This window comes from Diabrotica undecimpunctata, chromosome 2 (genome assembly GCF_040954645.1).
Source record: "Diabrotica undecimpunctata isolate CICGRU chromosome 2, icDiaUnde3, whole genome shotgun sequence".
Lineage (NCBI taxonomy): Eukaryota > Metazoa > Arthropoda > Insecta > Coleoptera > Chrysomelidae > Diabrotica > Diabrotica undecimpunctata.
Genome location: NC_092804.1, coordinates 176,594,916 through 176,620,581, shown reverse-complemented (window position 1 = coordinate 176,620,581; position 25,666 = coordinate 176,594,916). Strand labels below are relative to the sequence as shown.

Here is a 25,666-nt window from a genome sequence, read left to right as displayed (position 1 = left end):
CGATGGTGTACAGCCAACTACTGGGATTTTCCAATAAATTTTTTTATATTACAGATACTTCCAATATTAATAAAAGTGCAGTTTTTGCGGGACATGCGGGACGTCACGCAGGACAAAGCGCAAATTGTGACCCGTGTCCCGTTCCGCAGTAAAAATCGCTATCCGGTCCCGTCCTGCAGAGCAAAATGCGGGACATCCTCAGATAGCATATAAATAGCGACGTAAAATCAAAAGGACTAGTAATCGGATTGACTCTCTAAAGAAACATGCTCAGAAGGCATCGATCTAAAAATATATATATAAAAAGGCATAAAAGATCTTGTTAACTCAGATTTTCAATAACCTAGATACACTGCGAACGCCTTTAAATTGATTTTTCGAGATTCTACTGTATATTTTTATCGATATACTTGTGAATAACATTTCTCTGCTCTCTAAACTTAATAGATTATCCAATAAAACTATGAAATATTACCTTCTATATAATAAAACTTTTATGTTCTCGGAGCTCATAAACCAACCGGTGGCCTACATCTTCGCGAAAAATCATTCAACTTTGACGGGTCGTGGACTCCGATGACTTTTTTGGTTTACTATCAATAAATAAGTAGTTTTTTTTTAGGACGCGTTTTCGCCCTTTTGTACCGCAAGGCGTAACCTTCGTTTAAATGTTACGATTATGTCTGCTATTAAATATTTAGCGATGGGTTTAAATTTAGATCTTCAATAAAATTTTAATTGTAGTCGTAAAATACCCATAAGTAACTTGTTATTTGACTATAAACAAGAATTATACATTGGGATTTCAATACAATTGAAACAGTTTGGGGTGACACAATAACCTATTATAAATGTAATAAAATTACCACACACATATAAAGTCTTATCAATCTTATTATCAGATATTAGAGAGTTCTATAATTAAACTCAACAAAATTTATGAATGAAAGCAATTTGAAATTAGGAATATAAGAAAAACTAAAATTGATCTAAAAGATGATGAGGGAACTGAAAGAAATCAGGAATGAAAATAAGGAATATAGAGAAGAGATGATAGCACTGAAAAAAGAAAATATAAAGATAAATCAAGAATTGGAAGAAACAAAAAACAAATTAACCCAAGTTGAAAACAAAATAGAAAGAATTGAAAAACAGATGAAAAGAAATAAAATAGTAATTACGGGTCTACCAATAGTCGCAACAGATGAGACACTCTTAAAACACAACGTAAAATATTTTATACAAAAGCACCTAAAAGAGGTTGTCGAAATAGAATCTGCAATGAAGCTACAAAATAATATATGTCTGGTACAAATGAAGGATTATGGCGAAAAAATTAAGGTAATGAAAGAAAAAAGCAAACTCAGATTTCTTACTCGAGAAAAGATCTTCATCAACGATGACCTGGCGGAAAAGGAATGACACAAGACGCAGGAAATTGTGAATAAAGGCAAGGAATTAAGAGCTGAACGTAAAAACGTGAAGATAGGATACAGAAAACTAACTGTGGATGGCATAAAATGGGAATGGACCGGAAATCGTACTTTCAAACGAGAAAATTCTAGAAATATGGACCCAAAAAACGGGATATAGTAGTGGAAAAAGAAAAAGACGGCCCATTATGCCGACGGACCCTAGCGATGAACAGATCCTGAGTTCCTCAAACTCATGTCCCAAGGACATAAGTTCGAACATAAATAGCAAAACAAAAAATAAGAATACGTACCTAAATATTGCGATAAATGATAATGGCCAGATTGATTACATTCGCAATTGAAAACAGGATGAAAATAATGAGTACGCATTTCAGGAGCAAACATACCTATATATAAAAGAACCTGAAAAATTCCGGGATCAACAAATAAAATTAATCAAATAGACCAATCTTAATACAAGAGAAATTCGCCAATTTAATATCAATTGTAAAAACGTGCAGAGGGGCTGACGTAGACTCTTATCATTTTTTGGTTAGAATTAAAATTAAATTAAAAAGCATAAACGAAAAAGGAAAATGCAACGTAAATTTAATTTTGAAAAACTGCGTAAATTTGAGGTAGTGCAGAATTATCAAAAGGATATACAACAAACCAACGCCAAACAAGTTAGTACTACTATGAGGAATATACAACAAAAGTTCTTGAAAATGACAAACACTATAAAGGAAGCAACGTCAAAAAACACACCAAGAACATAAAGATTTTGAAAAAACCATTGGTTCGATGACGAATGTAGAACGGAGTTAAAAAAAAGATCAGATTTGAGATTAAAAAGTTTACGATCGCAAAAACAAGACGACCTAGAAAGGTATACGGATATAAAGGACGTACAACAAAAAAATTAAAGAAAATCCTAAGGAAGCTGAAACGAAAGTACATGGATGATAAAGTAAAGCGTATTGAAGAAAATTACAAGAAAAATGAAATAAAAAATGTTTACAAAGAGTTAAAATACATTAAAACTGGTTATCAGGGAAGAACGATGAATGTAAAAGATAAGCAAGGAAACCTGATAGTGAACGAAGACCAAATATGTGAAAGGTGGAAAGAATATTTCGAGGAGATGCTAAATGACGGAGTGATTACTGGAGAAAATTATAATGTTCCTAAGCCTCAAATAGTAATACAAGAAATACCAAAGCCCACAAGAGAAGAAATTGAAGAAATAATAAAAAATATGAAAAATCAAAAAAGTCCCAGGGAGAGCGGCATTGTGGCAGACAAGTTAAAATATGAAGGAGAGGCTTTAATAAATCAACTTAATAAGTGTGGGATGCCGAAGAAATGCCTCAAGAATGGAAAGTCGATTATAATTTCTATACACAAAAAGGGAGATAGAAATGAATGTGCAAACTATAGACGAATATCCTTATTAGAGGTAATATATCAATTGCTCGCCATATTAATTAAAAAAGATTAGAAATATGTGTAGAGAAGAATCTAGGAGAATACCAGGGAGGATTTCGGAAAGGAAGATCAACAACCGATCAAATTTTTATGCTATAACAAATAATGATCCATTGCTATGAATACAACATTTCAGCACAAGTAGTTTTCATTGATTACAAAGCCGCCTATCATACAATAGACAGAAACAAATTAATAGAAACGCTAAAAGAACTCCAAGTGCCAGAAAAAATAGTAAGATTGGTAAAAATGACAATTAGACAAACCATTTGTGCTGTGAAATGCATAACGTAGTCTGCAAACGGTACAGTCTCAGCAGAATTCGAAGTGAAAAAAGGTGTTCGCCAAGGAGACCCATTGTCTACATTGCTATTTAATATCATCAATCAGCCAATCCCGTCCACTGCTGGACATAGGCCTCCCTCAGTTCTTTCCAGTGTTCTCTACACTGGGCCGCTTGTAGCCAGTTTCCCGCTACTCTTTTTATGTCGTCGGTCCATCTAGTCGGTGGTCGTCCTCGGCTTCTTTTATAATTTCTGGGCCTCCATTCCATAATTCGTCTTGTCCATCGTCCATCTTGTGTTCTGGCTAAGTGTCCTGCCCAGTTCCACTTAAGTCTCGTGGTTCTTTCGATGACGTCTTGAACTCCTGATCTTTGCCTGATTTGTCGGTTTGTTATGTGGTCTCGGAGGCTCACATTCAGCATTGCACGTTCCATGGCTCGTTGTGTAACTCTTAGTTTATTCGCAGATTTCTGCGTGAGTGTTAAAGTCTCTGCTCCATAAGTTTGTACAGGCAAAACACATTGGTTATAAACTTTTCGCTTGAGACACATGGGAATTGAACTTTTTAGAATATGGCTTAGTTTGCCAAATGCTGCCCATGTCAGGCCTATTCGCCTCTGTATTTCATTTGTTTGATTGTCTCTGTTTATTTTGATCTCGTGTCCCAGATATTTGTAAGTGTCTGTTTGTTGTATGGTATTATTGTCGATAGTTATATTTCCACTCATTACGAGATTTGTCATAAGTTTAGTTTTCTCAAAGTTTATCTTTAATCCTGCTCTTTCAGACAGACTTTTAAGCGAATGTAGCATAGAAACTGTATCCTGTAAGTTATCTGCGATTAATACGACATCATCTGCAAACCTCAAATGATTTAATCTTTCTCCATCTATATTGATGCCCATATCTTGCCATTGGGTGTTCTTAAATATTGACTCTAGAGCTGCCGTGAACAATTTTGGTGAAATATTGTCTCCTTGTCTTACTCCTCGACCTAAGCTGAATTTTTCTGTGTCTTCGTGTAGTCGTATACTTGATGTAGCGTTCTCGTAGATGTTTTTGATTAGTGACGTGTACCTGTAATCTATTCGGCTTTGATTTAGGGCTTCCAGTACGGTTTCAAACTCTACAGTATCAAAAGCCTTCTCGTAATCGACAAATGCAAGAACCAGTGGTATGTTGTACTCAATGCATTTTTCAATTAAGATCTTTATGGTATGCAAAAGGTCATTTGTGCCATATCCTCTCCTAAAGCCTGCCTGTTCTTTGGGCTGATAGAAATCAAGTTTAGGTGTTAGTCTCTTTGTTAAGATTTTCATAAAGAGTTTATACATATGTGTCAAGAGGCTGATGGGTCTATAATTTTCTAATTTAGTAATATCACCTTTTTTGTGTAACAAGACTATCACTGCATTGTTCCAGTCTTTAGGAATCGTACCCGCATGTAAGCATTTATTAAACAGTTCGCTTACTGATTTTAATAGAATTTCTCCTCCTGCTTTTATTGCCTCAATAACGAGTCCATCGTCACCAGGCGATCGATGGTTCTTCATTTCCTTTAAAGCTGATCTTACTTCTGACACAGTAATGGGTAAAAGTATTTCCGATCCCTGATTTATGAGAGTCTTTACTCGTGTCGGTAAATTTTCTTGTGGTCTTTGGCTGGTATAGAGGTCTTTATAAAACTCTCTAGTTATTTTCAGAATGTTTTGTTTATCTGTTGTTGCCTTTTCATCTTTATCTTCTAGCTTGTATATTTCTTTTTTACTTTGTGTGAGTTCTCTTTTCATTATCTTTAAACCTTTGTTCTTTTCTACTGTTTGAGTAATTACATTAGTATTATATCTTCTTATATCTCTTCTAATATCCGCTGAAATTCTTTTATTTAGTTTTCTATATTCTTCTTTGTTTCCCTTTTCTTTCTCGCTTAGGTTTCGTCGTATTTCCATGAGAGCTTTTGTGTCTTTGCTAATCTTTTCACTTTTGGTGTAATTTTTCTTGCAAAATTTGAGTTGTGCGTTTCTAACCGAGTCTGTAATTAATTTATTATGATCGTCGATACTTAGAGGTTTGGGATTATTACTCTGTAAAGTTTCTGCTATATTTTTTATGTACGCTTCTGGCTGATTTGGTGAATTCCAAACTATGCGTTTGCCACTGTTTATCATCCTTGCTCTTTCTTTTTGTAGGTTTATCGTTATTCTAGCTCTTACTGGTCTGTGGTCGCTTCCTACTGATAGTTTATTAAGTACAGTGACATCTTGAATAATTTGCTTTTTGTCTGTTATTATATAATCATATTCGCTCTTAGTTCTTCCATCTGGACTAACCCACGTCCATTTTCTACTCTGTTTCTTCTTAAAAAAGGTGTTCATTGCATACAGTTTGTGTTGCAGTAGAAAGTTGGTAAGTATTTCGCCTCTTTCGTTTCTTACTCCGATTCCAAAATCTCCGATTGCTACTTCTTGTTCGTCCTTTTTCCTTCCGAGTTTCCCGTTAAAATCTCCCATTATCAGATTGTAATGGGCCGGTTCCTGCTTTTTTGCTCTTTCGATTTTCTCATAGAAGGCTTCAACAATCTCATCTTCGTAATCGCTGGTATACCTGGATTATTTTCAGATTGTATCTCTTATTTAGTCTTAGATTTATATACATAACTCTTGGGGAAATGCAGCCAATGCTCTGTATCATTTTCTGTAATTTTTTGTACTAATAAACCTACTCCTCCAGTTGTCGATTCTGTTTCCCCATTATAGTGGAATATGTTGCCTGATTTTAGTTTGACCTGATCTTCACCTCTTCTTTTGACTTCGCTAATTCCTATAATATCCCATTTCACATGTCTGAGTTCTTCCTCCAGTTCCGTCATTTTTTCATCTTTGGATAAGGTTCTTACATTATAAGTAATTATGTGCAGCGTTCGTCGTTCTTGGTAGCCTCTTACATCCCGGAGATTCTTTGCACCCTCTGCCCGCTGTTTGGTGGAAAAGTAGTAGAGGGAGAATGGAGAAGACGAACTAATGCAGAAGTGTGCTATTTGTATGCTAAACCTTCAATGACAAAAGTGGTGATAAAACGTAGACTAGAATGGCTCGGACATCTAGAAAGAATGCAAGGTAATAGACTAGTCAAGAATATTGCTTGGAGAGTACCTGAGGAAAAAAAAGAGGGGAAGACCAAGAAATAAATGGAGAGATGTAGTGATGGAAGATGTCACGGAAATGGAAATCAGAGATTGTAAGTTGATAACTAAGAACAGAAAACGATGAAAATTATCCATCCAGCAATGGGCCTAAAAGGACCGTTAACGCTCTACATACATACAAAAAGGATCTACATCAGAACTCTTTTAATAATCAAAGAAGTTCAAATTATAACTTTTTCGGTCTATCTGTGAAAAAAGGATATAAATACAGGACTTTGCTTTGTTTTTTTTTTTAACAATCATAAAAAGTAAAAAAATCATTTTTGTCTATAAAACGTTTGCTAAACATTTTTGATAAAAATGGTTCAAGTAAAAGTTCTTATTTTATTAATTTCTAAGTTAAAACACATAAACAATTGACCGAGGTAATTGAAAAAAACCTTTATTTTTGTCGTAATTCATAATTATTACTAACTTTGTTTTTTGCATAATGATATGTAATGTAACTCCTTGAAATTAGGTCAATTAATGAGTAATTAAAGTGTGCTAAATCTCAGTTAGATCGGCCAAATGGTTTGTAAGTTATTCAATTGGTTTACTCTGAAAAGCGATTATGTAAACAACTGTATTTGCCCAAACTTCTTCTTCTTCAAGTGCCATCTCCGCGGCGGAGGTCGGCAATCATCATAGCTATTCGAACTTTTGAGACGGCTGCTCTGAAAAGTTCATTTGATGTACATCCGTACCACTCTCTCAGGTTGCGCAGCCATGACATTCTACGCCTCCCTATGCTTCTCTTTCCTTGGATCTTTCCCTGCATGATCAGTTGGAGCAAGGTGTATTTCTCTCCACTTGTAATATGTCCGAGATATTCCAATTTTTTTGTTTTTATTGAATTTAAAATTTCCATTTCTTTGTTCATCCTTCTCAGAACCTCTTTGTTTGTGACGTGTTCTGTCCATGATATTTTCAGAATTCTTCTGTACACCCACAGCTCAAATGATTCCAGTTTTTTCGTTGATGTAGCATTCAAGGTCCAAGATTCCATTCCATAAAATAAGGTCGAAAAAACATAGCACCTCGCCAACCTAACTCTTAGTTCCAGTTTTAAATCCCTGGTACATAGAACTCTTCTCATTTTGTTGAAATTTGCTCTAGCCTTTTCTATTCTTATTTTTATCTCCTGATTGTAATCATTTGTGGAGTTAATCATTGTTCCCAGGTATGCATATTTGTCCACTTGTTCGACGTTGGTTTCGTTTATTAGAAGACTCTTGTTATTTCTTTGAGTTTTCGATATTCTCATAAATTTCGTCTTCTTGACATTCATTGTTAGACCATACTCTTTTCCATACTCTGCTATTCTGGTCACCAGTCTCTGAAGATCTTCAATGTTTTCGGCTAAAATCACAGTGTCGTCCGCATATCTAATGTTGTTAATGGGAACTCCATTTACCTTTATTCCAGCTGTTTCACCCTCAAGAGCTTTTTTCAGGACCTCTTCGGAGTAGGCGTTGAAAAGAATTGGCGACAATACGCATCCCTGTCTTACTCCACATCTAATTTCAATTTCTTCTGACAGCTGTTCGTTAACACGTACTTTTGCTCGCTGTTTATAGTATAAATTTGATATGATCCTGAGGTCTTTGTAGTCAATCTTCTTTGATTTCAGGACATTCATTAAATGTTCATGTCGTACTTTATCGAATTTGTTATCAACATTTTATCAAAATTGTTATTAAAAAAACTGTTTGAAAAAAGGGGGTTAACCTTTTATGGCGAATGGCATTGTTCATTAGCATTGTTATCGGAGAGGCCTAAAAATCAACATTTCAAAGACAGAGTGGATGGCAGTTGGAAAGAACAATATAGATCAAGGTCTGATTTCTCTTAATGGACAGGAGATCGAAAGGGTAAATCATTTCAAATACCTTGGCAGCTGGTTAAATGTAAATTGTGACTCTGATGAAGAGATAATAACCAGGATCGAAATATCACGTAAGGCTTTTATGACATGGAAACCAGTTTTATGCAACAGAAACCTGTCGATGAATATTCGTAAGAAGGTCCTGAAATGTTATGTGTGGTCCATCCTATTGTATGGTTGTGAGACACGGACGTTAAAAACCACAATGCTAAACAAGTTAGAAGCATTCGAATTGTGGTGCTATAGACGAATCCTAAAGATATTGTGTGTTTTGCACACTTCCAATGAAGATGTTCTTCAAATGATCAATTCAGAACGTCTGCTCATAAACACCATAAAGAAGAGAAAAACAGAATACTTCGGCCATATAATTAGAGGACCTAAATACCATCTACTTCGCCTTATAATACAAGGAAAAGTGGAAGGAAAGAGATGGATTGGTCGAAAGAAACTTTCATGGCTGCGTAATATTAGACAATGGTGTGGTTCCACAGTAGAAGAATTATTTCGCGCAGCAGCCGACAGAGAAAGGTTTCAGGAAATTGTAAACATGATGACGGCCAACGTCTGAATACGGACACGGCACCCAAAGAAGAAGATATTGTCACTTTCCGGAAAAATCGAAAATTCCGAAAAAATAAATTAATTAATCGTTTCCATAAAAAAAGTTATTAAATTTTCGATTGCTCTTAGAAAAATCCAACCTTATTTGCAAAACCTATACTCTAGTAAACTGCTTCCTTGCCATGCAACTATAACTTTAACCAATAGATATTCTGAATGAAAACATTAGAAAAAATAAATTCACCTAAACCTTTCTGGTGCCGGTTTGGCTTCAGTCAATTCCATACGATTACTGGTCCCCTCTCTTTTCTTGTCTAAGATTACGTACAATATGAGGATATACACGACTTTCCATAGATTATAGTAATCTGTTTATTTTCTACTACTCTTTGTTGACGTATAGTTTTGTCAGTGTCATCTTTATTGTCAGTCCATATGTTTGACAACTAGTAAGAATTTACCAACAAAAAAAAACAGAAAAATTAATTTTTGTATTTGTTTGTCAACATTTGATATCTATCAAACTACTTAACTAGTTAATAAAAGTTTTTTTTATAATTCATGGAATTTGGCTTTGATAATTTGTGGAAATGTAAAAAATATAGTGCTAAAGACAGTACAGATTGTACAATTAAAAGCAAAATTTAGAAGTGTCTTAAAATTACAATAAGGTAACTTACATTTACGCTAAAATTTCTTTATGGTTCTAATTTCAGATTTTGGGATTTTTGTTAAGGAGATTTTCTGTTTCTTTTATTTAACTTTTTATTTGCTTTGTTATTTCTTCTTTTCCTACATTTTGTTCTTCTACAGTAATTTATTTCATCTCCATCGTGAACGGAATACTAGGATGCTATAACCATTCAGATGGGTTTGAAAAGATACCAAGGCATTCTTCCACAGCTTGCGTGCATAGTATGGTACTTCGTGGTTAAGGTTTTTCTGTATCTTATGACATTCTACAGTAATTCATTCTTACTATACGTTCATACAGTTTTCTTTTCTATTACTTTCGACGCATATTTTTGCTTATAAGATTTTTTACATCATATGTTTGCCTAAAGTTCTTATTTTTGCAATCCTGCTCCATTTTGTTACCCTTCCTATTCTCATAAGATGTTTTGTATCCATTTCATTTAGCTTTTTATGTTTCTTATGTCCAATCCGTCTTCAGTTCAGTTCTTGCTGTCTTCTATTATCGTATTTATAATCTGCATCTCATCATTAAGTCGACGAAAAGATGGTGTGTATCTATGTTATATTCTAGTGACTTTTCTAGAATCTGCCTATGTGCTTGAATTTGATGTGTAAGCAGTAAATCCGCATTGATATTGACCAACAATATCCTTTGTAAAAGTTTTTCAAATAATACATTGCCAAAGATTTTATACGTAGATGCTAACAAAGAGGTTCTTACACTCCATTTGGTCAACCTTTCTATGTAACGGACATAGTATTCCCTTTAGCCACTCTTCTGGTACTAATTCATTCTGCCATATAAGTACTATTAGTTTATGGATTGCTGCAAAAAATTGATCACCACCTTTTTTATACATTTCCGACTAGATTTCATCGATTCCTGGGTCTTTATTGTCTTTGGGATTAAACCTTGGGATTGGTTTTTCTTTAAGAGGACGACGATAAAAACTAATCAGTTCCCATCGCGAACGCAATAAGAGGATGGTATACCATTCAGATGAGTTTAAAAAGATACCAAAATATGCTTGCGCTGGGGTGAAATCTCGAATGTGTCCTTATATTATCGTAGTCAAATTGTGGATTTGGGTATTGATGACGATAGTTCGCGGGTCTCGAAATCGTCCTTGAAGATTATCAATTACTGAAAACAGGGGGTTCATTGGGCCACCTTTGACTTGCAATGTTTAATAAGAGATAAGTGGTGTTGTTGGATATTGTGTTCAGTTTTCAGAGTACATAGTTTCTTCTACAGAGATGTTTGTAAAAAGTGCGATGATATCGAAACTTACTAGAATGTCTGAGGGTGAGATAAAATATTGTTCAAGTTTAATAAAATGGAAAGAATTTTTGATCAAAGATGAATTATATGCACTGGCAATGAAATGTAGTGAAATATGGGGTTTATGAATTTTCGGTGGGCCATATGTTCAAAGTTTTAGTAGACTTTTCACGAGAAATTAATAGAAATTAATGAAATATTATGAAGAAATAAATTTTCTATCTACTGGGTAAAATAAATTGAGATATTGAACAATACAAATTATATTTTAAACATAAATTCACTTGTACTATATAGAACCAAATTTTTAGCTTTTTGTTAATAGACTACAAAATTTAATCAAAAATGCGAATCCCCCACACCGTCGATCCGCTGATAGTAGACTTACATAAACCTCCTGCAGAATGTTTAAATTTAGTCGGTGAAGATAAACGATTAATTATAGCCGAGGATTTAAGCTGGAATGAACATCATGTACCAACCTTAGCAGATTTGTGCGTCAAGAGAATTGCGGATCGGTTCGAGGAAAAGCCCTATTTTCTAGAGCTACCGTGTGAGGACAAAGATCATCTTTTGGAATTGCTTTCTACGAATATTCAGCTTGAAATAGCGATACCGTTGATAGATGTAAGTTAAAACAAATTACCTACTGTTATATTTGATCTCAGAGTGATATAATAATATTTTTTTATTGTTTTTTTTTTTCTAGAACTCTAACTGAGATACTTCTTCGACAATTATCTTTAATTGTGTGGTTTATTATTGCCATGTTTTGCTTTCATGTTTTTTTTTCTACAATGATTGTATCTTTTTGCATACAATAAAACCTATTCTCTCTTAAAATGTTGGGTGTCTTTTCATCTATTTATGAGCCTTTGTTTTATTTCGTCGATATGCCGGTATTTGTAATGTATTTATGGTTCAACTATTCTACTACTTCATTTTTAATATTTGTGTTTGATCGTACACGAGTTTCGTTTAAAGACCGTAACTTATTTTTCTTCATCATCTTTTTCTCATTTAAAGCTAGACTCAACTTGTCTCTAGCACTTGCTGGTTAAACCTTTGTGCCAAACCCTGTATGCTGTGAGCTGGATAAAACTCAGTAACTTTCCTAAGAGAAGTTTAATAATTTTTCCTAGCGAGATCTAAAAAAATACAGCACCCAATTTTAGTATCTTGCTTGTCATAATTATCACCCATTAAAATTAGCAAATTTAGTGCACTATTCTTTTTAATGTTCAGCTTATTGTACTGTCTCATTAGTCCAAGTTTGAATTTAGGAAGTTTTCATAATTAAAAACTCTCCACTCTATTTCTTCTAAAAGGAAAGCTTAATGTAATGTTAAAGGAGTCTTCTTTAGCAAATATCAACTCAAAATATGAACCCATTTGGACATAGAACTAATATTGGATATAATTTGTCCGAATAGTTGGAATGGAATCATTCTTGCCTTAATTCTCATTAGGCCAATGATGTTACTTTCATCACCAAAACCTTGTAAGAAAAAAGTTGCAGCTTGGCTTTTACATAATTTTCTGGTCTGGAATGCTTTTGGTAAATATTTAGCGTCTGCTTAAACTTCTCTCTAGCTATTCTAATTGAGCTTTTGTTTACAATAACGGCCGCGTTAACTGTTGCATCGCTCAGCAACTTTTTAATATACATATAGCTGTATAATAGCGTAGCAGGGGGCTGCGTGACATATACATGAAATGGCTAACTTCAGGCTAGTCAGCATATGTTGAACAACTTTTCATGGATTGACACGTGTCTGATTTTCTGAGATATTTGAGAAGATTGTAAAAGATTATAAAATATAAGTTTAATATAAGTATATACGACTATTTGACTTATAAACATATACAGTATAAAACATGGCGCAGCAAGTAGGATGTTTAGAACTTACAGTAATAAGAAATAGTTTTGACAAAAGGAATCTTTTTACCAAGATTCAGAACTCTACATCTGGGTCCTGGACTTGGGTCGGTTTAAAAATAGAAAAAAAAAGCAATTCTAAATAACTACATTACGTTTTAAATAACTATAATTCCACAAAATTCTATATAGGGGAGAGTGGTACACATTAACACATAGCACACAATAAAACAATATTATTAACTAAATCAAATTTGCCGCCACATTGCCACTAGCGCTGTAACAGATACTCCATAATGCATTGGAGAAGCAAAATGCAAGAACTGTAGCAAAATGGCTTTTGGTTTGAATACTCTAAAAGTCAGAGAATTGGCGTATGAAATGGCTGCTAAAAACAATATCACTATGCCAGAATCTTGAAAGGCTAACAAATGTGCAAGCCAAGATTGGTTAAGGGCATTTGTAAAAAGAAATTCATCATTAAGCCTCAGAAGACCAGAGGGATGTTCGCTGTCAAGGCTTACTTCATTTATGAAACCAAATGTTGACCGATTTTTCTTAATCTTGGAGCAAATATACGTAAAAATATCCATCAATTGTTGAAGATATTCGCATCTACAATTTAGACGAAATAGCTACTACGACTGTCCAACGACCACATAAAGTTGTAGCACAAAAAGGTGTTAAATAGTTGAAAGAGTGCACAAGTACCAAAAGAGGATTACTCGCTACTAGGGGTGCAATAATTCGAGCAAATGGAACATTTCTACCTTCGGTCATTGTTTTCCTCGTAAAATGTTTAATACGATTATGCTGAATGGTGCTCCGAGAGGAACATGAAGACTAACTAATCCAAGTGGATGGATAACCGCCGAACCATTCACGCAAGTATTAGATCATTTTATTAAGAACACTGGTGCTAGAAAAGAAAACCCGTGTTTATTAATATATGACAATCACGAATCCCATATGTTCCTGGAAATATCAGAAAAAGCAAAAGCTAATGGCATAATAATTTTAACCTTGATAGTTTTGAAAACTAAGACGGACAAAAGCTATGGTTGTATTAAGAGATTCTACCAATCACGAAAAAAATGCATCTGTATCTTCATCTTCAGCTAATATAGCTTCTACTTCATCTAATACAGCCCAAGAATCTGAACCGAATACAACTCTTAAAATTAAGAAGTCCTTTTATTACCACATTCTATATACGGGGTTTTTCTAAGGCCGCACCCAGAAAAAAAATCAAATCTTAGATGGAAATCAAAGAAATGTGTCATTTTAAGCAGAAATGAAAGACCTTTCTTATAAAACGAAAGTTAAGAAAACCCCTACAACAGCAGCAGTCAAGAAAGTGGATCGAAATATTTGTAAAGTTTTAAGCATAAAAGTCTGTAAAAAGGACCCTCCTAGAAAATTACCAAGCCAGGTGAAAGTGATTCAGAAACGGATTTCGGAAGTTTAGAGTTGGCAGACTCTTCAGATAATGAACTATGTTCTCCTATGGTACAGGAACAAAGGGATGACTCGGAATCTTACGCAATTGCTGAAAAAACTGAAATTTTAAAAGATTTTTTGTGTTAGTGAAACTTGAGAAGAACATCCATTATGTAGCCAAAATTTTGGAAATTGCGAACTCTCATGAATTTAAAATTTCATATTTGAGAAGAAGTACCAAAGTTTCCAATTCATTTTACCTTCCAGATGTTTCTGATATTCATATGGGTTTGAAATCTGATTTGTTATGTTATTGCCAGCACCTATATATACAGAAAACAAACGACCTTCTTGCAAATATACATAGATTTTGTTTGGAGTATAACAATTTTATTGTACGATAACTTGAAGAAATAATAAATATTTTTTGTATTTAATTTAAACACTTTTTATTGTGTACTACCTTATTTTTCAAACTGTTACACCCGTGGTACACATTGAAACAAATTGAGTACATATTTTGAATGAATACTTTGAAAATTTCCCAGTTAATATTTTTACTTTACTCATAATAACTATTAAAAATAGATTTTTTCGAAGATTGCATTCTTATGTTAGAGTATATTTCCTGAAAAATGTATCACTTTTGTATCAGACCCCCTATCGCCCAACATCATTCGGCTTACTTTATTGAATATGAGCAGAGAATTTAGAACAGACTCAAAATTGTATAGTTTCTTAATTGCTTTATAGTAACTACGCCAATGTAATCGATAATTATAATTATTATCCTTTTTACCTTTATTAATTTGTTTAAGGACGAATATTACTGGAAGCGCCGATACAACGACCACTTTGGCATAATCACTCGGCGTAAACCATACCCGTGGACTTGGAAACATCTCTACATAGAACGAGAAGTCCAGCGACTTATAGAGAATGCAGAACCCCAATACGCGGATGAAGAAGATATGGAAATCTTAGAGCTGTGTGCTCCTTATGTAAAAAGAATTTTTGTCACACAGTTGAAGCTTTGGAAACCTCCCTTAACGGCCGACAAAGAAGATATTCCAGATGTGTGGCCTATCGATCACATTAATTTTATTTTTATAACACCCAAGCTGCCGCTTGTCGAAGAGTTTGATATAGTGTTTGGTAAAGTAATCTTGCCTTATTAAAACTGACAGAATACATTTAATTTAATTTAACTTGACAGTATAATTTAAATTAATATCGATGAATGTATTATAGTATTTTATTTAATATTTTCTTCTGGGAGATAATTAATAGTTTTATGAAAATAAAGCCTGTGCGATAACTAACCCTTTCATGAAGCCAAATTTTGTTTATATGCTATTTTCTTCATATTTCATAAGATATATAAAGATTATGAGTTAATGGTATTAAATTCTCTTTGTATAACATACTCACAAATCTCCGAAAAATGTATATTTTGATAATAATGTTTGACAACCCACAGCAGAAAATTAATGTTAATTCGTCTCTTGCCCTCCTTTTACATATACAACTGAAAATCAATCTCCGTGTCGTCTGTGAGGACGGATGCCGAATAGAATTACATAAAATTTCAATTTGTTTCTGCGATTTGGGCGTAAATCTTGTAGAAGTCGAATATTACCTTGTAACGCAGTCTTTTGAATGTAATTAAATTGACTTGTTTTTATTATTTGTCAGTTAAAAGTAATTAAAATTCGTCAATTACACATATACTGCTGTAATTAGGAAATTGTTTAAGGACTTGATTATTATTAGCTGATTTATTTTATTAAAGCGGATTTAGTAGAGCGTGTACATCTTTCAAAGGCTCAAGAACCAAAATAAGGGACTTATCCACTTGTTTACTTCAAAAGGAAGTATACTGACGCTTTCATTGATTTATGTTATTTATTTATAATAACAGTCAAACTGTTGTTTTTTAATTAGCATTTAGAAAACTCAATTATGAAAGTTTCCAATCTTTAGGAATCTTCCTAGAGATTGGAATAAATCTTATATAAGCTCCATATATAAGAAAAGGAATAAAAGAGACTGTTCCAATTATAGATAGTATTAGTGTGACGAGCTCTGTGGGCCGGTTGTACGGCAGAATATTAAAGAAGAGGGTTGAAAGACAGATACAAGATATTGAAGAACAAAGCGGCTTTCGTACCGGGAGATCCTGCCTTGATAATATATTTATCCTACGACAAATAATTGAAAAGCGTGTCGAAAGAAGTAGAGAGACCCATTTGGTATTTATAGACCTTGAGAAAGCATATGATAGTGTCCCGTTAAAGAAAATGTTTGAGGTCCTCAAAAGGTCCGGATTGGATTCGACGTATATCCGAGCGATATATAAATTGTACGAAAATGCAGTTAGTTGTGTAAAAATTGGAACCAGAACCTCAAATGAATTTAAAGTCACTAAAGGCCTAAAGCAAGGATGCTGTTTGTCACCGACACTCTTTAAAATATACGTCCAAGAAGCATTGAGGAATTGGAGAAATAAATGTAGATTTATGGGCATCGAAGTGGGACAAGAAACTCTGTATACATTGTTGTTTGCAGATGATCAGGTGGTGGTTGCAACCGATGAGGAAGATATAAAATATATGAATCGAAAATTATTTGAGGAATATGCCAAATGGGGGCTTACTGTAAACATAAGCAAAACAGAATATTTAAAAATTGGAGGAAATACCACAGATCTGAGGCTTGAAAACGCAGTCATAAAAGGCTGCAACCAGTATAAATATCTAGGAAGCATCATATCAGCAGATGGCAGAGTTAAGATAGATGTACAAAACCGCATAACCCAAGGGAAAAAATGCATCCGAATACTGAATTCATTACTGTGGTCTAATAAAATAAAGATGCATACCAAACTTCGCGTATACAGAGCAATTGTAGAACCAATTACCACATATGGTGCCGAATGGTGGCCTTAGAAGGTCATGTCGAGTATCGAGAATGGAAAGAATCAGGAATGAGGAAATACGAAACCGTACAGGAATTAGAGATACTCTTTCAGATAGAATACAAGGAAGGCAATTACAATGGTATGGTCACGTGATGAGAATGGAGGAGGAGCGGTGGCCAAAGAAAGCCTTAATGTATGTTCCGCCAGAAAGAAGGAAAAGGGGAAGACCACCAAATTCCTGGAGAAGAGAAATTACAAAAACAATGCAATCTAGAGGCTTAGAAGAGGGAGATTGGAGAGATAGGAAAAGATGGAGGCTGAAATGCGGGAAGCGGCAATCGCCGTAGGACCCCCGTTATATGATGATGAATTATGAAAGTTTCTAGCCCATGGTACAAACCGAATTTTATGAAATCAGGTTGTTTTTCCTTAACATTAGTTTGAATTTTAGAATCTAACTTAAACATAGAGGATGGAAGGTTTGTAAGTAATAATCTGCTCGTTATCTATTCTTTTGGGCTAGCATTTAAACTCGGAATTGGTGTACTACGGTAACGGTATTCTAATAATGATTGTGGCGAGGATAATGTGGGCTAGAAGTTATTAATTGAAAATTCCAATTTAATGCAAAATCCTTTAATTCTGTTGAACCAAAAAGCATATTAACAGCATAATAGTGTTTGATAAATTCCATGATATGAAAATATGTTTTTAAATTTAGATATGATCTCTTTGGTAGTCTTATATTTTCACTTTACTACTTTAAGCCACTTAAAATAACTATAAAAATAATAATAATAATAATAATAATAATTATTATTATCAGCAATAATTAATCACAGTATTTCTAATCCGCAGGAAATACCATCTTTCCTAACGCAGGGAACTACTTATTTAATACCAAAAGATCAAAATAACACCCAAGATCCAACCAAGTATCGCCCAATTACTTGTCTTCCAACTCTGTATAAATTGGTCACACCCTGTGTAGCCCGGAGTATCTACCAACATGGTAAATACATCTAAGGGTTCCATGGGCTGCAAAGAACAACTTATCATCGACTCTTGTCATTTCTTACCAAGCATATAGCAAAAAAAAGGAATCTCTTTACTGCTTTCATCGACTACAAGAAAGCGTTTGATTCAGTGCCGCATGAATGGCTTATAGATATATTAAAAATATATAAAGTCCATGATAACTGACACAGGTTTTAGCATCAAAAATAACACTACTGTTGTGGCAAAGCTTAATCATCTACTGTATATGGATGATTTAAAACTATTGGCTTCCACTCGAAGCCACCTAGATCAGATGCTGAAAATAGTAGAAAATGTCTCTAACGATATTAGTATGCACTTTGGTCTTGACAAGTGCCGTTTATTAAATATATTCAAAGGAAAGGTTCAGCTTGGCGGATTCGATATGCAAAACGTCCAGAACATCGAGGCCATGGGTGAGAATGATGTGTATAAATACCTCGGAATAAAGCAAGCACGGAAGATTTATCATAAGCAAATTAAAACTGAGATAACTACTGTGTTTATACGAAGGGTAAAACAGCTGCTTCGTTCACACCTTAACAGTAAAAATTTGTTCAAGGAACTAAACACCTACGCATGTTCAGAGCTTATCTACTAATTTGGTATTGTTAAGTAGACAAAAACGGATATAGAAAATCTTCAGCGAAAAGTACGAACACACCTCACAAAGGCCCAAAAACACCATTCTCAAAGTGCAGTTGAAAAAACGACATTACTACTATATTTAGGAGAACGAGGACTTATGAATATAAGTGAGCAACTAGCGAAACAAATTACTAATTTAAGAACTTATTTTCAGGAGCAGGCTGAGGCATCTACTCTACATCGCGCGATTTGTGCAGTAGATGATACGACACCGATCAAACTGAGGGAACCAGAAATGCGCATAAACCATCTTACCAAGGACGAAAAAATGCGCACCTGGATGGGTAAACCTCTGCACGGGCAACATCCCAATAAGCTCAGTCAAGACCATGTCGACAATATAGCGTCGAACTATTGGCTGACATCAGAAAAGATGTTTCCTGAAACAGAAGGTTCATTACTCGCCATTCAGGATCAGGTTATACCAACCAAAAATTATCTGAAATATATCGTCAAAGACCCTCAAGCTCAAGAAACCATACAACATCTTACCGGGGATGTCAGGCATTTGGTGCAACTGGATATAAGGAACGGTACGACTCAGAAGGAAAGATCCTTCATCAAGATATAGCCATCCAACTGGGACTTCTCCAAACAAACCATCTCCCATATAATCAATACGTTCCTGAAAGTATACTTGAGAATGACAACTACAAGCTATACTGGAACCGCACTGTGCTGACAGACCAAAACATATAGTACAGTATAGACATACTAGTTAATGAATTAAAGAGACAAACAACATTAATTGATGTGGCGATACCCAACAACAATAATCTTCGTGGTGAACAGAACGAAAAGATCGCCAATTACAGGGATCTGGAAATTTAAATAAGAAGAAAGTGGAGCATGGAAAGTACCCAGACAATACCTATTATTCTCTCTACTACTGGAGTCATTCCGAAGAACCTCCTAAAAAACATAAAAAAGTTAGGTCTGAATGAACGTCTCTACAAGGCAGAAAGCTGTACTACTCTTAACGTCTAGATGTATACGAAAATTTTTGGGAGATACTCCAGCGTACCAAGTCACCAAGTCCAACAGCTTTATACATGTTGCTTTTTGCCCATCGTCAATTTTGTTTTCACGAAGCGTTTATCGATTTTATTGATCTTTTGTAAAACCCCTTTGCTCCATAAATCACCATATTGAGCATTTTCGATAATAATTTTATTTTTTAAGTTCACACATGACTATTTTAAAGGGGGACATTGTTATTGCCACTCACAGTATAAAATTGTATGCCTTGTGAATTCCAGTAAATTATCTAATATGGATCCTCATTCACAGTAAGTTCATTTTTAATGTAAACCTATAAAAATACTGTATTATTCAAGGTATGAACGATGTCAAAGAAGACTTCAACTGGAACATGTTTAAAATAACAGTCTTGGACTGCCAACGTCTCGGCAAAGCCATTCTTGATTTGAAGAACTTAAAAATACTGCGAATTCACAGAAGCAATATCGAAGACAGGCATTGCCAAGCCCTCATGCAAAACCTTATTAAAAACAAAACTATAGTAGAACTAGATTTGTCGAACTGCAAAATTGGCGATCAAGGCGCTCTGTGCATCGCAAAATTTCTGATGAATCATCAATTATTGAGGAAATTGGTTTTGACAAATAATTTGATTGGACAAATTGGAGCTGAAGGAATCGGTAAGTATGCAATATTTTCTTTTAAATCCCTTATATATGGAGTCAGGGGGAAAAACAAGCTGAGTCCACAAAAACAGTTTTCATGGGAATCGAAATTTAATGTTTCAAATTAAAACGAATTGTTTTAACTCAACCGTATAAATCGGTAAAATTTTTCAGTGGTACGTTGACATGTTTACAGAGAAAAAATCAAGAAAAACAAAAAAATATTTTATTTGCGAAACATCATACAAAAAATTTAGTGTGCAGGCATGGACCATGAACGTTCTGCCTTGTAGAAAACTGGCAAACTAAAACACACCAACGAAGTCACTAAACTAAGAAAGAGAATTACAGAAATGCTGCACCTGACCCGACATGTTGCGACAGAGAGAGGGCGCCTTCGGACCCTGACGGTTATTCCATCGCAGCGCGCGGACTATGATGGTTCTTCCCCAGTATACCGTTTCATTTAACATTTGTAATAAAAGGACTGTAAATGTTTTCCCTTTTACTTCATGCAATCCGAAAGTAATATGTGTTCATCACTAGAAAACTTCGCCATCTCAAAAAGTAGACTATGATTGTTTTTCCCCCTGACTCCGCATATATGTCATTAATGACATTGACATGTCGTAACAGTACAACTGACTACTTATAAATCCCTAACAATAATTTTAGAATTTATTTATATTAAATTGGTAGAGATTGATGTAAATCATCTGTGTTTTTCACAATATATAATATATATATTGTAGAAACCCTCAATTCAGAAGAGTGATATCATAGTTTAAACGCGGAATATCCTCAAATTTAAATGTACACAGCGGCCCTCGAAAACTGCCTGTTTTCTCGATTGCAATTTGCGTTTCCTCATAAGAAATTACAGAATATATAAAGTAGTATATTTATTTGTGCTTCTCTATAGTAGACTTGACCAGAAGTTGTCGAACAGTGTAGCCAAATCTTGTTCACAAGTAGTAATTATGGTCATACATAACCTGTATTCTTCCACGCAGCGATTATTACCGTCATAAAAATACCAAAAAACATGATTTTTTCAATAGTAAAAATTAAGCACAAAATTGTAATAAAATAAATTTTATTTATATGTTCCGTTTCGTTACGTATTTAAATTTATAAAATAAAAATCGATATTTTAAAACATTATTTTTCAATCGTTTGGCAATGTTGGAATTAGCGAGGGAACTCGGTTTTACAATTCGGATCCAGATATGCAGTAAAACTAGTTTTTATTATTTTTTGCCCAAGAAATGAACGAAGAAAACATTGGTGTTTCTATGGGTAAATAGTGCATGTGTTTTTGTGAGTATATTTTATGTGATAAGTTTGTAAACTTATTGTTGTCAATACTGTTTTATCAATACTGTATTGTAGTAGTGATAAAACGTGTTATAGATAATAAGAGTGTTATATTTTGTCGTTTTATAGTAAATATTTAGTTATATTCTTTGAAATTTATGTATATATAGTATATATCCAGATTATTGAAATACAATGGACGAAAAACCGAGTTGTTCAAGAGAAGACAGCAAAATTCTGATGTTGATTCCAAGAATGAAAAGCCGCAAAAGAGACGGAAAATGTTAACGTCCGAAGAGAAGGTAATGATACGAAACGTTTATGAAGGAATTGTTGGCAGAAAAATGGCATTAAACGTTAGCCAAGCGGTCGACATTTGTAGCAGTTTAACAAAAGTATCCGTTAGCTGTATTTATCGTGTACTTAAAAATACATCGGAAAATAAAAAGCAAGAAAAAGGTAAAACTAGAGGTAGGAAAAGCATTGTTTTCGATGACGAGACAAGGAATATTATACGTCGAAAAATTCATTCATTTTATTTTCGGAGTGAAATTCCAACACTGAAAAAAATTTCTCAAGAGCTCGAAAATGATGACTCTTTACCCAAGATATCTCGTAGAGTCTTAATCAGGACCATGCACGAAATGAACTTTCGATACGTAAAACGCAACAGAAAAAGTATGCTATTAGAAAAAAATGAAATTATTCTGTGGAGAAGAAAATATTTAGAAGAAATACGAAAAATTCGCAGCACTGGATGCAAAATATATTATTTGGATGAAACCTGGATTAACGAAGGTCATACAGTTGGAAAAGTTTGGCAAGGTTTAAATGTAAAAAGTAAACGCGAAGCATTTATAGAAGGCTGGTCTACAGGATTAAAAGCTCCATCAGGAAAGGGACGGCGTTTAATCATCACCCATATAGAAAGTGATACAGGGTTCCTTGATGATGGTTTGCTTCAATTTGAGTCGAAAAAAACAGGTGATTATCATAAAGAAATGACTTCTGAAGTATTTGAGCGCTGGTTTAAGAGAATCTTACCAAAATTGTATTCTGGGTCTGTGCAAAACTGCAAAAGATTATGGTGTCAAAGTTCTGCGTCTACCACCTTATCATTGCGAACTTAATCCCATTGAACTTATCTGGGAGCAAGTGGAAGGAGAAGTAGCACGCAATAACAAAACGTTCAAATTAAACAAAATTAAGAAACTTTTGATTCAAGCAATCCTCCATGTAACTCCAGAGAAATGGGCTAAATGTATAGGCCACATAATTAAAGAAGAACATCGTATGTGGGAACTTGACACTCATATCAAAGTTTTACTAGAGCCATTTATAATTACACCAGGTGGTGAAGATAATGACAGCGATAGCAGCACTGCATCTTCAGGTTTAGACAGCGAATAATATTTTCTAATAGTTTAATAAGAACATCAGCATAAAAAAACCAAAAACAAAAAAAAAACGAGAAGAACATAGTAAGTGTGTATAGTGTTTGTGTTTAAACACATTATTTATATTATTTATATTATTTTTATTTTGTTTTTATAGAATTTTATTTTGTTTTATAGGATTTTATTTTGTTTTGTTTTATACTGTTTAAGTGTTTTGTTCATTTTATTTAATAAGACAATATGGCTCTTGGCGATTACCCATTTAAAAAAAGTATCGCGCCACAAGACATACCTCTGGGGTGGTGTGGAAACTGTCTTAAAATTTGTTTTAAAAAAATTTCATTGTGTAACTCTTTAAGGACGGGTCACGTCAAAAGACGTTTTAGCGTAACTTCCGCGACAGCCGGTTGGTATCAGTAAACTTTCTGCAAAATTAATTCTTTTTTATAGCTTTTTGTTTGTGGCATTCGGTATTTTTAGGGGAATGTAGGGAATGAGCCATAAAATATTTATTCATATGTTTATTTATTGACGTTTCGATCTCTATATCCAGAGACCGGTTTCAATTATACAAATGATAGTACTATTTATTTTCTATGGCTTTTCGCTTGTCGTTCTGTATTTTTAGAAATAATGTTGGGAATAAGCCACAATATATTTATTCAAATGTTTAATTTACGGACGTTTCGATCTCTATAAAGAGACCGTTTTCAAACATACAAATGACAGATATATTTATTTTTCTATAGCTGCTTGTTTGTGGCATTCTGTATTTTTAGGGAGAAGGTTGGACATAAGCCACAATATATCTATTTACATGTTTAATACATTGACGTTTCGATCTCTATTCTGTCTTTAAAGATAGAAAAAAAAGAAAATAAACAATATAGGATTATAAAAATATATAATAATAAACAAATAAAAAAAATATTACTATCATTTATATCTTTGAAAGCGGTCTTTGGATATAGAGATCGAAACGTCAGTAAAAACTTGTAAATAAATATATTGTGGCCTATTTCGAACATTAATATTTGAAAAATAAAATATAATTAACGTTAAAATAAAAGTAAGTGTACGTCACTGGATTTCCAAACGGCTTTCCGCATTTCTGGGTCTTTAAACGATGACTCACTCTCTCAAATAGTGAAATTATACTTTAGTAATAATACTATTTGTTGTAATTAAAATTTGTCTCCCAAATTATAAGATTCCACACCACTGGCCTTTTTTTTGTTTAAAACTTAAAAGGGAAAATCTCAGTCCATATTTTTTAAAAACTTGCTATGAAGGGAAAATGGTATAAATTTATTAAAATGTGAGGGTCCGATAGGACTCAAAACGTTCTGAAACTTTATAAATCCATTTTGGATATATATTGTTTTAAATTTATACTGTAGATGATATTATAACTGTATCCATCTCTTTTCAGGTTTCGCTCTCTGTCAAAATTCATGCCCACCTTTAGAAACTTTAATCCTAACACTAAATCCTTTAAAGCATGAGGGAGTGATGGGCATCTTGAGAGCGCTAGTGAGATGTGCTGTTCCGAAAGAGCTGTCATTGAGTACATGCCAATTTGGTTGTGAAACACCGGATAAACTTAGCAAGATGTTAAAATGGAATGATACGCTTAAAGTGTTGGACGTCAGCAGCAATTGGTTTGGAAAAGAAGGCGGAGAGGTGATAATTTCACATTTAATTAAAAAATATAATACTATTTACTCATTTCCATTTTTCTACTACTTTCGACTTACTTTCCATCCCCTTCCATATTTTGTGCCTGTAAATATTTTCCCTCTTCACGTATCCCTTGCGCTTCTCTCTTTCGCTACATTTGCTTCCCTTTCCTCTTCTTCTTCTCTGAACCCCCTATATAATTATAGGGGGTTAAAAATTGGGACAGAAGTTACTGGGGTGGAGATAGGGCAAGCAAAATAAACGAAACTTATGCGAACGGCACTCAGGGTTTATTTGGAGTAGCTGGGTCGTGAATAAGTGAATGAAACTATGGGATTATATAGGGGCAACTACAAAAAAATGAAACAAATGGGTACTTATATGAATCTCGTAGACAGATGGGTAAAAAACAACAACAAGAAGGATCTCTTGTTGAAGGAATAGGATATAATATATAAATAGATATTTACCCAAATGTTTACTTGGATAAACATGAAAAAACAATTATTAATCACTTGGTGTTATAACAAAACATTATTTATTCTCACTTTCGTAATTTTTTAGATGCTGATTGAATATCTAGAACATAACACAACTTTGGAATGGATGGACACGCGAATGACAGATATAACACCAGAACAACATGTCGTCATAAGGAAGTATTTAAGGAGGAACCGTAATGAGTGTATGTCAGAAGTTGATCCAGAAGATCTCGATGGCCTAGAAGAAGAAAGTGAGGATGAAGATGTTTTCAGTGAAATGAGTGATGTTTGTAGAGCATATTAGCAGATACATATTTAAAAAAATAGACAATATATTATTATTTATTCATAAAGTTTTTTATTTCATTGTTTTCATTGTTCCGGTTAATAATCAAACAAATATTATAAAAAAAATAAT

General features: G+C 33.9%; 1 protein-coding gene across 1 annotated transcript; it reads left to right on the top strand.

Moving 5' to 3' along the window:
* Positions 1–9,294: 9,294 nt before the first annotated feature.
* LOC140433587 (uncharacterized) lies at positions 9,295–25,567 on the top strand. The gene is made up of 6 exons (XM_072521568.1): positions 9,295–9,494; positions 11,113–11,428; positions 14,939–15,275; positions 20,064–20,387; positions 24,519–24,769; positions 25,331–25,567. The coding sequence occupies exons 2-6, from the start codon at positions 11,147–11,149 to the stop codon at positions 25,550–25,552; spliced, it is 1,416 nt and encodes a 471-aa protein (XP_072377669.1). The 5' UTR covers positions 9,295–9,494; positions 11,113–11,146; the 3' UTR covers positions 25,553–25,567.
* The last annotated feature ends 99 nt before the right edge of the window (positions 25,568–25,666 follow it).